General features: G+C 35.3%; 2 protein-coding genes across 2 annotated transcripts; both read left to right on the forward strand.

The window, feature by feature from the left end:
* Positions 1-95: 95 nt before the first annotated feature.
* On the forward strand, positions 96-5,042 carry rab11ba (RAB11B, member RAS oncogene family, a). Its single transcript, XM_039682565.2, has 5 exons — positions 96-255; positions 1,611-1,806; positions 3,250-3,443; positions 3,532-3,612; positions 3,845-5,042. Exons 1-5 carry the CDS (start codon positions 216-218, stop codon positions 3,988-3,990), a joined length of 657 nt encoding a protein of 218 aa, XP_039538499.1. The 5' UTR covers positions 96-215; the 3' UTR covers positions 3,991-5,042.
* Positions 5,043-7,368: 2,326 nt separating this feature from the next.
* marchf2 (membrane-associated ring finger (C3HC4) 2) lies at positions 7,369-11,707 on the forward strand. The gene is made up of 5 exons (XM_039682926.2): positions 7,369-7,510; positions 9,660-9,929; positions 10,054-10,258; positions 10,401-10,610; positions 11,406-11,707. The coding sequence occupies exons 2-5, from the start codon at positions 9,754-9,756 to the stop codon at positions 11,562-11,564; spliced, it is 750 nt and encodes a 249-aa protein (XP_039538860.1). The 5' UTR covers positions 7,369-7,510; positions 9,660-9,753; the 3' UTR covers positions 11,565-11,707.
* The last annotated feature ends 4,706 nt before the right edge of the window (positions 11,708-16,413 follow it).

Here is a 16,413-nt window from a genome sequence, read left to right on the forward strand (position 1 = left end):
TTCTGAAATAGTAGCAAATGATTGTAAAAAAACTGTAAATAAGCTCTGTCCTAAATAGAATGTAATTTTCGGTTTGAATCCATTTGTTTTGTGAACCGGTTCAAACGGCCATTAAAAAGATTCGACTCAAAAGCGATTCGTTCACGAATCGGACATCGCTAATCAAGGGAGATCCGTCGCCAACAACAACACCATTTCAGTGCGGTAAACCAACCATGGGGACCCGTGACGACGAATACGATTATTTGTTTAAAGGTCAGTGATTAGTTTAGTATCAAAGAGAAGAATAGACGTATTTTGGTTTCCGTATTATCAAGTTTCCTGATGACTGTGGCTAGCTGGTTTAGCTGGAATGCTAGGGTGCTGACATTAGTATAGAAATATTACCCGGTGACTTTCAAAGAATCAAAAGTTGAAAGTAGATTAATACATTTTAATGTTGATTTTCATGATTTGCATCGACACTATTCACTAAACCATAATGCAATTTGATTGATTTAGTTCTATTATGTTAGCTAAGCAGCTAACTTACATAGCTCTCAAACTCAACTGCAGTAAAGTGAACCTGTATAAAACTAACTTGTCTGTTTTAATATACGCAGTTCGTTCCTAAATGATAAACAAAATCTGTTCAATTCACTTCAGCGGAATATACGTCAAAAACGGGAAACTTTCTATTCGTTTAGTAACGTTAATGTGTTGCTTAATGTTTAGGGTGGTTGTGTTGCTAGGCCATATGAAACTTTTTGTCGTTTATTACTCAAGAGTCCCTTTTTCAACAGGCCAAATATGGTCATTAGTCTGCAATTGTAAGCATTTTTATAGCTGGGACGTATTTACAACTCGTAACTTAGTTAAATCGGTAAGTTTATAGATGAATTCTGTAATGTGAAGTTGACAACAGTAGATAATCATGACGTCATTCTAAAAAAATATTTGTGTGTATTTTGCCCATTCAAATACATCTTGTTCCTGTTGGGCTCCATTGGGTTCCTGTTTTTTACACTAAGCCTTTAAAAAGTTTGAGTGAGTGAGAAACCACAAATAGCTGTCTGTAGAGGTTTCACAGATACGCCACAGATTTATTGTTGAAAGCTTTGACCTGTGTTTCTCTACAACCATTTTGTGAATTACTTCAGGTTTCATCTAGAAAAAGTGAAAGGTGGCCACGTTGCAACAGACACAGTATGAGCTGTTTGATATTTTCTATGCATTTCTCATTCTTTATGCAATTATTTGGCTAAGCCTATGTTTCAGTTTTTATGGTGTCAAATTGATGGAGCAAAAGAAAAAATGACAGTGGAAGTGTGTGGTTTTAGATAATGGCTTCTCTCTTATCTCTCTGGCCTTGTCATGTTGTATTAACCAGGATGACTGACTAATCTAGTGTTTCTGCTTTTCAAATTATTAAATTTGGGTGCACACTTTTGGTTTGTGGTTTAATTTCAAGGACTGTTCATTTTTTGGCCTTCATTTTAGGTTTTATTCATATGGTGATGGATGGCTATAATATCTTCACTATAAATATGTTTTTTATAAGAGCAGCTATGAAGTGTTATTAGATATCAGGTCTTGCTCGAAACAGCCTGATGTTTTCTTATGTTTTCTAGTCGTACTCATTGGAGACTCTGGTGTGGGGAAGAGTAACCTGCTGTCCCGTTTCACTCGGAATGAGTTCAACTTGGAGAGCAAGAGCACCATTGGTGTGGAATTCGCAACCCGCAGTATCCAGGTGGACGGCAAGACCATAAAGGCTCAGATCTGGGATACAGCAGGACAGGAGCGTTACAGAGCCATCACATCAGCGTGAGTACATGAGCACTGGTAGCACACACTGCAGGTCCCAAAATAAGGTTTAATAGGCTTTTTTTTTGTGATCTAATAATAAAAAATAAACAAATATTAAAACAATAACATGATTACATAAAAATTGTTCATTTTAAAAAACTCTATTTTAATTATATTTAATAAAAGGGTAGTTTTATTTATTTTATAGAAATATTATTGAAGATATTATATAGATTTAAGATAAAATAGTTTATATATTTTTAATTTTATTTTAAATTTTTAAGTTTATTTTTAATATTTTATATATATATATATAACATTAAAAAAATATATAATATAAAAAAAGTATATATTATTTTCAGAATTATTATTGTTAAAATAGTTGTAATATTTGAAATTATTTATTATCAATAGAAATAAATAGAAATAATTTTTAAGATAAAATAGTTTATATATTTTTAATTTTATTTTTAATTTAAGTTTATTGTTAATATTATATATATATATATATATATATATACACATACATATATATATATAGATATATATATAATATTAAAAATATATAATTTAAAAAATAAATATATATCATTTTCAGAATTATTATTGTTAAAATATTTTTATAGTAATAATTTTATAAAGTAATCTTATAGATATTGATACATTTTTAACTTTAAATTATTTTATTATTTGAATTCCATTTACAGTTTTTCTCAATCGCTTTCGATCATTTTTCGAAACAGATTCAGATCTCAATTGTCACAGCTGTTTGCTGGAACATCAGAACTCTATTGCATGTCTGCAAAATGTAATAACTCACCAAAAACTTTTAATTCATGCTTCAAAACCTAGTTTTTGTCAATAAATTGGCCAATGCCCTCAAAATAAAATATGTTTTTGTCATTGTGTGTGTCATAGTGGTCAAAATGTTTAGTTGTTTTTTCACTGTAAAATTATTTGTAATATACAGTGGGTGAAATAATTATTTGATCCCCTACTGATTTTGAAAGTTCACCCACTTAAAAAGAATGAAGGGTCTATAATTTTTGATTGAGACAGAATATCAACCAAAAAAATCCAGAAAAAAAACACATTTTAAAGGTTATTAATTGATTTGCAGTTCAGTGAGTGAAATAAGTATTTGATCCTAAAGCAAAAAAACATTTAGTACTTGGCAAGCACAGAGGTAAGACGTTTCTTGTTGTTGGTCACCAGGTTTGCACACATCTCAGGAGGGATTTTGGTTCTTTACAGATCTTCTCTAAATCCTTAACGTTTGTTCGCTTTTGCTTTGCAAACTCAAAGTTTCAGCTCCCTTCACAAATTTTCTATAGGATTAAGGTCTGGCGACTGGCTAGGCCACTCTAAGACCTTAATGTGCTGCTTTTTAAGCTCCCTCTGATGCTTGATCCTGTATGATCTAGATTTTCAGTATGTGTTTTGCGTGGATCTTGTTTCCAGGTACTACCGGGGTGCAGTTGGAGCTCTTCTGGTCTATGACATCGCAAAGCATCTGACTTACGAAAATGTGGAGCGCTGGCTAAAGGAGCTGCGGGATCACGCGGATAACAACATTGTCATCATGCTGGTGGGCAACAAGAGCGATTTGAGGCACCTGAGGGCCGTGCCCACCGACGAGGCCAGAGCTTTTGCGGGTGAGCATCTCCTCCGGCTTTTTTCTGGTGTTGGATAAGAACAGATCTACTTCAGGTGTGAAAATATCTCTCATCTTGTGTTATTTAGAAAAGAACAATCTCTCCTTCATCGAAACATCGGCTTTGGACTCCACAAATGTGGAGGAGGCGTTTAAAAACATACTAACAGGTGGGTCCTGGTTCTGATTAAAGGTGCGATCACAGTAGACAAATATTTTTGTTGGTCATCTGCTTGGGAAATCTTTCACCCTTGCGCAAAACTCAGTGGATTGCAATTAAAATGACTGGATTTTGCCCCAAAAATGTGCAATTAATGATAAATGTGACCAAATCGTAACACATTCCAATTGGGCATCTCAAATGAAATACCTCGTAACGTAACTCGGCTCTTTTTGTTGCAGAAATCTATCGGATCGTGTCACAGAAGCAGATCGCCGACAGGTCCATGCATGACGAGTCTCCTGGGAACAACGTAGTGGACATCAGTGTGCCGCCCACTACTGATGGGTTAAAGGGCAACAAATTTCAGTGCTGTCAGAACCTGTGACCCCACTTCCCCCGGCTCCACCCCGAACCCTTGAGCTTCAGTTCCCCTCTATTTATCTCGGCTTTGCTCCTGTGTGTTGTGCTATGGCTACGGCTCTTTCCTCTTTTTACCTTGTTGTGATTTCCGCGCAAATTCTAGATGTCCCTTAGATGCGTGAATCTCTAGGTAACATTCCTTGTCCTTTTTTGGGGGGGTTCTCGTTTGTTTGTCCCTGTTTTTTCCTTTTCTTTATTATTATTATTATTATTATCCACACTCTGAATTCATGTTTGCTCGGCAAAAAATGTTTTTCCTCGGAAGTGATTATTCGGGCGCTGATCGTGTGATCCGCTCCTACGGAAAAGGGATGGTGAGGGATCAGTGTGTCTTCGGCTTTTAGTCACTCTGATGGGTATCTCTGGGATCCACACTAAACAGAAACCGATGTCTGACTTGAGCTTAAATCGGCGAGTTCTTTGAAAAATAAAAATGCGAATTCGTCTTGTCTGGATCGCGGGGATCCCAAAGGAGGGCTGCTGTCATCTTTATTTCAATTCTTTAACATTTTCAAGCATCACACCCTTAGTCCTATTTTGCAATGTTTTACGCCAGGGCTGATGGGTGTGAATCAGTGCAATTTGATTGATGCGTTCAGATTGCCGTATATATAGCAGTAATGTGAATGTGTCTACTAAGCATTTCATGAGAAATTATTCAAATAACAGTTATATATATATATATATATATATATATATATATATATATAACTATTCATTGCATTGCTGATGCTGAGGTATTGTATCTCTTCTGTGGGAAAATGCAATGTTCCGCAGTGTTTTAGATGGTCAGTTGTTTCACCGGTCTGTGAAAACGTCACTATATATTCGATTGTTTGACTTTAAGTGATATGGCTATTTTGGAAATGCCTTATGTTTTCCCATACTGTGATTAAGATGCCTTTTTCAAGTGTGGTTATGTGACATTTACACATTCATGAAGTCACAGCAGCTGTGTTGCCTTTTATCAGGTTACATAAAAATGGAAAATAAACCAAATTAATGTCACAATTGCAATCATGATTTATTTTTTTTTGACTCCATATTGCACAACACGCCTGTCACAGCATGATGTCTGAATTAGTACTTAAAAAGTGTTACAGTATATGCACTGTTGTTGGCTTGACTCATGGGTCTATTAATGGTTAGGTACAAATGAGAAACGGTCTAAAAACGCTTTATTATTCATGGAAGGCGAGTCATTGGTGATTTCGACTTTGTGAAGAATCCACGCACTGACTGAACGTGTAAAGTGCATACGCATGATGTCACCGTTTTTACAAATTCGTGTTTTTACTATTAGGTGCCGCGTAAACGGCCTATTAGTTTCCATGTCACAAGAAATACACCAGGTTAAATACAAAGACCTCAGACTTGTTCGTTATCATGAACTAAGGGGCTGTTTACATTTCAACTAAAACCGTGAAACTTTTATGCGTTTCAGCTATATCTATTTACACGACAACAGTGTTTTGGGGGCCTGCCTGAAAATACAAACTTTTCAAAACGGGTTTCAAAGGATATGTTTTTGAAAACGTAAACTACAAAAACGTGTATTTGTGTTTAATGGTAACGTCATGCGCATGTATATTACGTGTTCAAGCTATAGACATCAGGGCAGCAAATATGTGACTTTAATTTCTCCTTAAAACATTTTATTTAATTTTTTTTGTATTTAAAGTGTGTAGTTTTCTCTGTTGTCATGTTTGCCTGTAAAGCGCTTTGAGAAAGCAATTTTTAAAGGCGCTATATAAAATAAATGTATTATTATTATTATTAGTCACGTAGTGTTTCTTGACATCGCCAACTACTGGCCTGGCATGAATGATACATGAGTTTTTAATCGTTTGATGAAAAAATGAAAAGATGAAAAAATGAGTTTTTAATCGTTTTTGCAGATCTGTGTGAACGAGTTGCTTTGACAATGATGTCGTCTGTATGCGAACAAACACGAAGGAAAAAGTTTTCCTTTTTTAGTACGTTGTTGTCGTGTAAATGTACGTGTACCCTAAAACTATTAAAACATTTCTCTTAATTAAAATAAAAATATACTCTAAATGAAAGTATAAATTAATTAGGTAATAAACTGAAATAAGTTTGTTGAAGCACTAAAATGATTAATTGGGAATAAATAACTAAAACTAAAATAAAAGTAAATCAAACTTAACTATTAATATATATATATATATATATATATATAAACGTATAAAGAAGTCAAATAACAGTAGGCACTTCTCAATAATGGTTATTCACAAAGCTGTTTAGGTAAATTCTGAAGCAGCGCCTAAATTAAAATAAAATTTAATTTAATATTTAGCAATGTCATTATGTGCTTTTGTCCTATTTAATATATATATATATATATATATATATATATATATATATATATATATATATATATTAAAACATATAAAAAATACTTTTATATAGAACTAAAAATATATAAAAATAAAAGCTAATTTAAAATATTAATGGATCTATAATAAAATAACTAAAATAACAATGGTTTATCAATGTCACAATATGTCTTGATTTTTTTTTAAAATTATGCCTTTGTTAATAAGAAAACGCATTACACAGGTGCTATTTAGGATTTTAAACTAGTTTTATTTCAAGTATTTAAACCCAAGACTTGGTAAAAATGACATGAAAAAGGTAAAAATGTAATAATAATTGACCCAAGACAGACAAAAAACAACAAAAACAAAACAACAACAACAACAACAACAAAAAAAACATTAATTTTGTTGAAAAACAATGTGACCACAGCCTCATATCAAAGATGGACTTATCAGAGATGGAATTATCAAATTAAGTTTGATTTAATTGAATATTAAATTAAGTTTGTAAATAAATATTAAATTAAGTTTGTCAACATATTCAATTTGTTTAATTGCTAAGAAATAGACTGAAAAGACAAGTGTTTTAGGTTAAAGAATGATTGATGTGTGATTTTTTTGACACATTAAAAAATTGCAGAAAAAACATTTTTAGATTACATTTATTAAACAATTTGGTAAAAACTAAAAAGACAGGGAATAAAAGTGCACATTCTTATGCACAAAACTGAAATAATGAGGTTACTCAAGTAATGTACAGACACATTTTGTTCACTACTGCTAAAAAATGACGACAAAATTAAAGAATGATTATCAAATCAAACCATATTTCCATCACAACACATAAAAGCTCCCCGTGAGAAGTCAAATAACAATAGGCACTTCTCGACAACGGTTATTCACAAAGCTGTTTACGTAAATTCCGAAGCAGCGCCGCGTACAGAAGCTCCTCCTCCTACGCTCTTATCGTACACACTACACACACAGCGCTAATCAGAGACGTCGGTAGGAGGCCGAGCCGAGTCGTTTGCTGAAAGGATCAAACCCAAACAAGACTTGTACTTTTACCTTATCGTTTGAAAACAAACGTCAGTTTCAAAAGGAATTCACATTTACAAACAACAGCTCAAAATGGAGAATCAGAAGGTAAGATTAGACAACAAATTTTGTTTTAACCTATAATCCCAGGCTTTGGTGAAATAGTTTGCTACATGGCTAATGTAACTAGCAGCCTATTACAGCTGCATTATTCCACATTCAACCAGACTGTGTCTTAATACGTAACGTTATTGAATCGTTTTAATTTCAATTGAAACGAATAGTCTGAAATCTATACAACATTCAGCGCTGTATCAGAGGACATTTATGTTTGATTTGCAGCTTGTGATGTGTGCCAAAGGCCCACCCAAGACCAGTGTCAGACAGATTAAACCAGATCACTGGTTTTCAATGTGGACTGACACAGTGGATTTGATATATTATGGATAAAAAATAAAAAAGACAGGCTATAAAAGTGCACGTTCTTACACAAAAATGAAATATTAGCCTACAGGAAGCAATGCATAAACACTATTGTTCACTATTGCTAAATTAAAGACAAGTGTTTCAATTAAAGTATGATTCTCAAATCAAACCATATTTTTTTCCATCACACCACGTAAAGCTCCTTGGATAAAAATAACAACAGAATAGGCACTTCTCGGAAGACGGTTATTCACGAAGCTGTTGACGAAAATTCCGATGCAACGCTGCGTTTTCCATTTCTGTTTAAAATAAGTTAGTCTGAAATCTCTAAAACATTTAAAAGTTTTAAACGCTACATTGGAAGAAATTTGTGTTGAATTAGTATTTTGGGGAGCTTTTAATCTAAAATGGCAGTGAATTTATGCTGTCTCTTTTTCTGTCCATAAAGTCCCATGTTATGATGTTGGTTTGATTTTAGATTTCATAGTCCAGCAAATTGCCATCTCACAAAAGATGTGTTAAATAATGCTGTCTAGGTAGACCGCTCACTAGGTTTTCTTTTGTCCCTTAATTTTTCAGTAATTTATGTGTTTTTTTAATGTAACCTTCTCTCTTTAAATAGTCAGTTCAAGAATAATTTCTGAAATTTAATATTATTTATTTGAAAGAATTAAAAGAGCAGTTTCATGTCTTTGTATTGTTTTGGGATTTAGAAAGTAATTTCGAGTAAGTAATGCATTAAATTTTTGAGAGAGTAGGCCTAATTAGTACAGTAATCTAATTACATGGTTGAATATGCAATTAGTAGCTTGTGACTTTTATTGGAATTATGACTTTTTTGGGTGACTGATTATAATGACATATTGTGTTCAAAAATCTTCACGTTGTTTGTTGAAACTCAAAAGGAGATGTTTTGAAGAATATCCAAGCTGCACTTTTTTTATATACAGAATGAAAGCATGTAGTGATTATGATTGTCATGCTGTGAAATCAATTAAAATGAGCTTTTTGGTTTTAAAATGTTTCTGACAATAAGTTTGGAATATAGTGGGCAATTTATTCTCTTTTTTTGTGGGACTTTTATAGTGCACGGCTTCACGTTTAAAAGTAAAATATGGACCTCTTACTAATAAAAAGAAAATAAATAAAAGACTCGTCTCTTGTATTCCTAAAAAAAAGCAAAAAATATAGTTACAGTTAGGCACTTACAATGCAAATAAATTGGATGATTTAAAAGCACAAATGTGGAGCTAGCTTATAATGTTATTCACTTACAATGTTTTGTCTGTTAAAACTGATTTATTATTTGAGCTGTAAAGCTTTTTAAATAATAATTTAGGGTTTACCGCTGTAAAGGCCAATTGACCTATGGCTAAGCCACGCCCCCTCCACTCACTCGGACAAACGGTCAACATTCGGGCAGCTGTCACAGTAGAAGTCCCACATCTTTGGGATGTGGTGGAACAGGAGCTTCGTATCCTGGATGTGCTTCGTGCCCACAAATCTCCATCAACTGCAAGATGCTGTCCTATCAATATGGGCCAACATTTCTAAAGAATGTTTTTTAGCACCTTGTTGAATCAATGCCACGTAGAATTAAGGCAGTTCTGAAGGCGAAAGGGGATCAGACACAGTATTAGTATGGTGTTCCTAATAATCCTTTAGGTGAGATATTTACTCATTGATTATTTAGCATTTATTTCAGTCGGTCACATGGATTCACAGCATTGACTTCTGTGTGGGCTGTTGGCTTCATACATCATACATACATTTTGCCAAAACTAGCCATTCCCCCTCAAAATTCTAGTGTAAATGTTACTTCTCCCTACAGTGGTAGGGTCTTTGTGACTTGAGGTGTGGGAGCGAGGCTGCTCCCTGATCCCCCCGGTGTTCCCCTGCCCCCCGCCCTCCTGGACGGCCCCGAAATGACCACAGGGGAGTGTTGCCACCTCCCAGGCTCCCTGTGTGACTGCACTGGCAACGCTGCCCTGTCCAAAACCGTGGAGGAGGCTGACAACCGCCGGGCCCAATACGTCACCCAGGTCACGGCCAAGGATGGACGTCTACTATCTACTGTTATCAAAGCCCTGGGGACCCAGAGGTTAACAAATCAAAACAATATTTTGTGTAATATCCAATTTAATGTATTAGTTTTGACAAATAGAGTCACGTGATGCTCATTTCCGTGACCTAGAGATAAACCTGTTAACTTCGTTCTCTGTTAGTGATCGGCCAATTTGTCGGATCTGCCACGAGGGTCAAGACGTGTGCAACAGCGAGGGGCTTCTCTCACCATGCGACTGCACAGGCACACTGGGCACGGTCCACAAGAGCTGCCTGGAGAAGTGGCTGTCCTCCTCCAACACCAGCTACTGTGAGCTGTGCCACACTGAGTTCACCATTGAGCGCCGGCCCCGACCCCTCACAGAGGTAACTTATAGCCACGTCTGCATGGCTCCGTTTTGGGTGAACTATACACGATACATATTGTTACATTTTTAAAATTGACACTATATTGTAACACCCTTACTGTTGATACATTATCACTAAACCTCACATCATCTTTCAATAGTGGCTTAGGGACCCGGGCCCCCGGAATGAGAAGCGCACCCTCTTCTGTGACATGGTGTGCTTCCTGTTTATAACGCCCCTGGCGGCCATCTCTGGCTGGCTGTGTTTACGGGGCGCACAGGACCACCTGCACTTCAACAGTCGCCTGGAGGCGGTCGGCCTCATCGCCCTGACCATCGCACTCTTCACTATCTACGTCCTCTGGACTCTGGTAGTGTATTACAAACCATTCAAATGGATTTACATGTATTATTCAGAATGCTTAAATTCACTTGTCTGAACATGTCTGGGTCACGTTTCAAAAATCTTCCCAAAATCCATTGAAATGAAATAAGAAATAATCCTTTGTGTTAAATGTGTTTAAATTTTCCCATTACCTTAATGCAAAACAAATCTTGTACTCATGATTCATTACCATAATGTATTATAAAAAATCTGATTCTCATTACCGTAATGCAAAAAAAACCCTGTCTCAGTACTATATATATATATATATATATATATATATATATATATATTTTAATGCCTATATATAGAAATTAAGAAATTAAAGGCACTACAAAAAAAAAAAAAATATATATATATATATATATATTATATACACACACACACATATATATATATATATATATATATATTATACACATACACGCATATATACATATTTTTTGTAATTCAATTTTTTTATTCATTACCGTAATGCATAAAAAATTCTGATTCTCATTACCGTAATGCAAAAAAACCCTGTCTCAGTATATATATATATATATATATATATATATTGTAATGCTTTTAATTTATGTTGATTTTAATACAAAAACATCTTTGTGTCCTTTGTGACATGATAATTGTCATACTCCAGAATGACAGTTGGAGGGAATGTTCCTATAATTTCTTTTTTCACATTTTTTTTCCTTTTGATTTTGCATGAAATGTCACCCAGGCATGTTTTTCATAAGATTCATAATTTTAATCGCTTAAAGCAAAAAATGTCCTTGTTTTGCAGGTCTCATTCCGCTACCACTGTCAGTTGTACTCCGAGTGGAGACGAACCAATCAGAAAGTCCGCTTGCTCATTCCTGACACCAAGGGTGCACACTCTACCCAGCATTCCCTGCTTTCCACAAAGCTGCTGAAAAAGACAGCAGACGAGACCATAGTATGAGAGACGTGGTGCAGGGGAACGTGGCCCGATCGCGGTGGTATTAGCGTGCTTCAGGTTCTCGACGCAGCGTCGTCAACTAGAACCGCGGCACTTTTGGATGCATTCTTTTCTATTTAATCCTTTTTATCTAAACATGTGAGCACTTCATTTATTTTCATTTTTTTGTTCATCAGTCTCTTTTAATGTTTTTTGAGCCTTTTTGAGTGTGTTGTTTTAAAGAAACCTTTTATTTATTTTTCGGGCTTGAACAGCCAGGCTGAGGCCCAATACCGTTCAGTATGCATTGTATTTGAAACAATCAGAAATCTAACTTATGTGTATAGACGATTCCTTTGAGCACAGCGGCGAGGGATTACGACTTAAGTGCGCACGGCTGCTGAAGCTTAAAACCAAACCTTTCTTTCATTTTTAATGTATTGTTTTTCTACTCATCTACCTTCAAGTACTTTCCATCTTAACCCGACCGAGTCGCTCCCAAGCGATTCTCGCGAACGTAGTACTCGTGGCTCCTATACGATTTAGTCAATATAAAATCTATAAATATATACACACTAAGTGAACGAGTAAGCTCTAAGCTTCAATTGACATGAGTATTATTGGGTGCTTTGTTGGGTGGCCCGGGCAATGAATGTGGAGGCTGATGTATTTCTGCTGCGATGTAGTGGATGTTCATAATGTGGGCAGTCGATGAAAAAAAAGTGCAATAACACGTCACCATTGGCATGATTCTGCCGTGGACACGCGCAGGTTTTCATGCATGCCTAGTTCATTTTGCAAATCTCATCAAATTGGTGACTGTTCGTGTCAGTTTTGTGTACGAATCAAAGGCTGTTTTGTCCAAATCGAATGGTAAAACAGCACAACGATGATTCTGAAGTTGTAGCACTTTCTGACAACGTAGCCTAGATGTGAGCTGATAAAATGTAGATAGGTGTGCGCTTTTTTGGGATGCAAATGTGTTGCAACTTTATTTGTTGTTATGAGTTGTGGTAAGTGCAGATGCAAACAGACCTCTACAGTTCATTGTTCTGAATCACTTTCAAATGGCTCTAATAATTTTTTACATTCATTTTCAGTACGTATGAAGAAGAATGCGTATGTGTGTTTACAGTATGCATTTTGTTAGCTCTGGCTCTTTGTGCTGTTTAGTTAGTATAAAATGGCTGAGGTTAATGATGGCATACTTGGAATTTTGTAGCAGTTTATCTTGTGAAAGATGCAGGTCAAGCAACAGAGGAAGTCATTGTGAAGTTAAACATTATTGCCAGACCAGTTATAAAACCACCGTCTATCTTCCTGCGGTGTCAAGCAAAGGTGTCTTTTAGCTGTCATATTGGAATCTGCAGAACACCAACCATCAGAGCTTTTAGTTCCCTACGGTAATGTAACGTGTAACCCGTGGGAATGGTTCTTTGGGATACGCAGTGTTGTTATAATTGCACATTTGCCACTCCTAAAGTAGACTTTTTACACCTTATGCTGTGGAAGATCTAGGTCTGAAAGTGTGCAAATTTTTGAGGCTTGAACTTTGGGCGGTAAAGTAATCGTTCACCTGAAAATGTTATTATTTACTCACCTTCATGTCGTTCCAATCTTGACTGCTGTTATTTTTATCGTCGAACAGTTTTGACGAATCATTACTGCGACATCCACCGAGACATGAACCATGTGTTTCCGAGAGAACCAGAACAAAATTATGGAGGTACTCTTTCCTGAAGCTCTGAAATGAGTTGTTGCCATGCCTAGTTTATTTTTGAAAGCTTTTCAGTGACTTACAGCTTAAAGGAGTAGTTCACTTTTAAAAAAAAACTTTTGCTGATAATTTACTCACCCCCATGTCATCCAAGATGTCCACGTCTTTCTTTCTTCAGTTGAAAAGAAATTAAGGTTTTTGATGAAAACAATACAGGATTTTCTCCATATAATGGACTTCATTGGGAACCAAACGGTTCAAGGTCCAAATGAGAGTTTCAGTGCGGCTTATAAATGACACCAGACGATGAATAAGAGTCTTATCTAGGTCATGACTCGAAAAACGATTGTCAAAAAAGATCGTAAAAAGAGTTTGAACAGGAGAGTCGCGAACGCTAATCACAGAAAAGAGCAAGGCGAGCGTTTGTGCTAATAAAACTTAAACTTTTTTATTTATTTTTTAAACGAGTGATCGTTTCGCTAGATAAGACCCGTATTCATCGTCTGGTGTCGTTTAAAGCCCTTTGAAGCTGCACTGAAACTCTCATTTGGACCTTGAACCGTTTGGTTCCCAATGAAGTCTATTATATGGAGAAAATCCTGGAATGCTTTCATCAAAAACCTTAATTTCTTTTCGACTGAAGAAAGAAAGACATGGATATCTTGGATGACATGGGGGTGAGTAAATTATCAGCAAAAGTTTTTTTTAAAAGTGAACTACTCCTTTAAGTCTTGGCCTTCGTGTGAATTTAGAAGAGTTGGAATATAGTGCGCAAGTTGAATGGACCACTTTTTTGTTTTTTAACCGTTCTGGAAAAATCATCTGTGGGTTTCATATTAAAAAGACTGGAACGTCATGAGGGGTGAGTAAATAATGACAGTGTTTCTAATAAAATGAGCTACCTAAAATATGTAGGTCCACGATTTCTTTTATTGTAAATTTGAGTGCGTCTCAATTGTAAATGTGTAGATAAACTGATGTCTCTGTTATTAAGAAGTGTTGTGTGCTGTAGGTCCAGGGTTGTGTGTGTGTGTGTGTGTGGAGCAGACAGGCCCATGAATGTCTGGATTATTTTTTGACCACTTTTTTTTTTAAAGAACGCAGCTGATCGGCCTGCGGTTAGACACGTAGTTCACGCGGCGGAGCGGTGCTGACAAAGTTCAGTGCCAAAAACAAGCGAGTTTGAAATCAAAAGGTGCTTCTGTAGTTGGAAATTCAAACATGCAAATGTTTTCCCCTCAATGCATCCATCCCCCCATCTCCCGTGAGCTCATTTTGCTTTGGAGAATGGGAGAGATGTCACCAGAGGAATACAAACTTGTAAAAATGTAAAACCGCGTTCCTCTCTAAATGGATTTTTTTTTGTAAGGGAAAAAAGTTGTGCAATAGATACACAAAATATGATGGCATTATTTGTGGATAATTCTGTTTTTTTTTTTTTTTTTAAAGGGTTTTAGAAATCATACATCTTTATCATTGTCCTCTTTCCCATTATTTAGTGATTTCAGAAGGAAGTTGTCCTTTTGTGTTGATATGAACCATTATCTCAAACCAGAGAGGTTTAACTAGTGGTTTAACCAACGACAGGCAACTTTACATGTTAACTTGAGGAATGCCGCCTCATTGTTGTGCGTTGTTCCACAGGTGGAAACCTGCTTTCTTCACTTTTTGGGCCATCAAGAGTGCAATTTCCAAAATATTACAATGCAATTCTTACCTATAACCTTAACAATACATGTATGGTATAAACATAGATGTAGATGTTGTTGCATATGAAGGACTTTAGGAGGAGAGGGACAATGTTGAACTCATAATTTTATTTTTACTTTGTATTATTAACTTGCAGTGGATGCCAATGAGCTGGCCACAATATGCAACCCTGCAAGAGCAGTTCAGCAGCTCAAGTGATGTTAATGAAACCGAACTTATCTGTTCCTCCAATGCATGCTTTCTTATTTAAATACAATGTCACTTTCACTAATTTATAATGGAAATGCAGTTTCTGTTGTAAATTTCTGAGGTGGTTTTTAGCTTTTGTTGCTGTTTTAAAAGGGAGACATTTTCAAATCGGATCTGAACTTAATTGTAAACATGTTCACATGGTTTGTTGATTCAGTTGAAATCTCTCTAATTTTGCCAGTGTGTGTTTTTAATGTATTCATACTGTATCATATTTGCTTCCGTTTTGTTTTCATTTGTTCATGGAGCACAGGATTTTTTATCACTCTGAACTTTTGCAAACTACAATGTTTATGTTGTGCAGTGGTTAAAAGAAAGATGTCTGTAATGTCCTCACCAAAATATGTTGGTGCTTTAAATCAGCCAAGAAAAGTGTGCAAAGCAAATTAAAAATGATGCTCTGGATCTGATAACTGTGCGGTTGTTCTTTCTAGAGATTGCTAAATGGTAGCACAACCCATTTATTTTGATAGTACATTCTGTTTGATTGCAACAGTCCAAAAGTGTATCTATGTGCATTTGATAGTCAAGAAATTTCCCACCAAAGTGTCATTTCCACAACATCTATTGTTTAATAGCAATGACAATGAGATGGAAATGACATTTCAAACATTTATGGGGAAAAAGAAATTAACAGATGGGCTACTACTTGCATAATTTGAATTTTGTGTATCCTAAATACAAAGAAATATTTTCCACGTGCATAATTTGACAAAATAACAACTTGAATTCTTTATTTATTTTATTTATTTCCACAGATCTTCAGATAACAAAAAGAAGAGGTTGAAACTTGTAAATATAAACCACAAAAGGATAGTGGGAACACCTTACAATAGGGTTCATTAGTTAATGTATTAACATACATTTGTTGCAGTATTCGTATTTGTTAATATTAGTTAATAAAAATACAGCTGTTCATTGTTTGTTCATGTTAGGTCACAGTGCATTGACTAATGTTAAATACAACCTTTGATTTCAATAATTAGTAAATGTTTAAATTAATATTAACTAATATTAATAAATGCTGTAGACGTATTATTCTTTCTGAGTTCATGTTAACTAGGTAGGCTAGTTAACTAACGAACCTGGGATAGTAAACTCAAAAATGAAAATTCTGTCATTTTACAAACCCTCAAGTTGTACAAAACCTGTATAAAGAGTTTCTTTATTCTGTTGAACACAAAAGAAGGTATTTTG

Source organism: Pimephales promelas, chromosome 2, assembly GCF_988280905.1.
Source record: "Pimephales promelas chromosome 2, fPimPro1.hap1.1, whole genome shotgun sequence".
Lineage (NCBI taxonomy): Eukaryota > Metazoa > Chordata > Actinopteri > Cypriniformes > Leuciscidae > Pimephales > Pimephales promelas.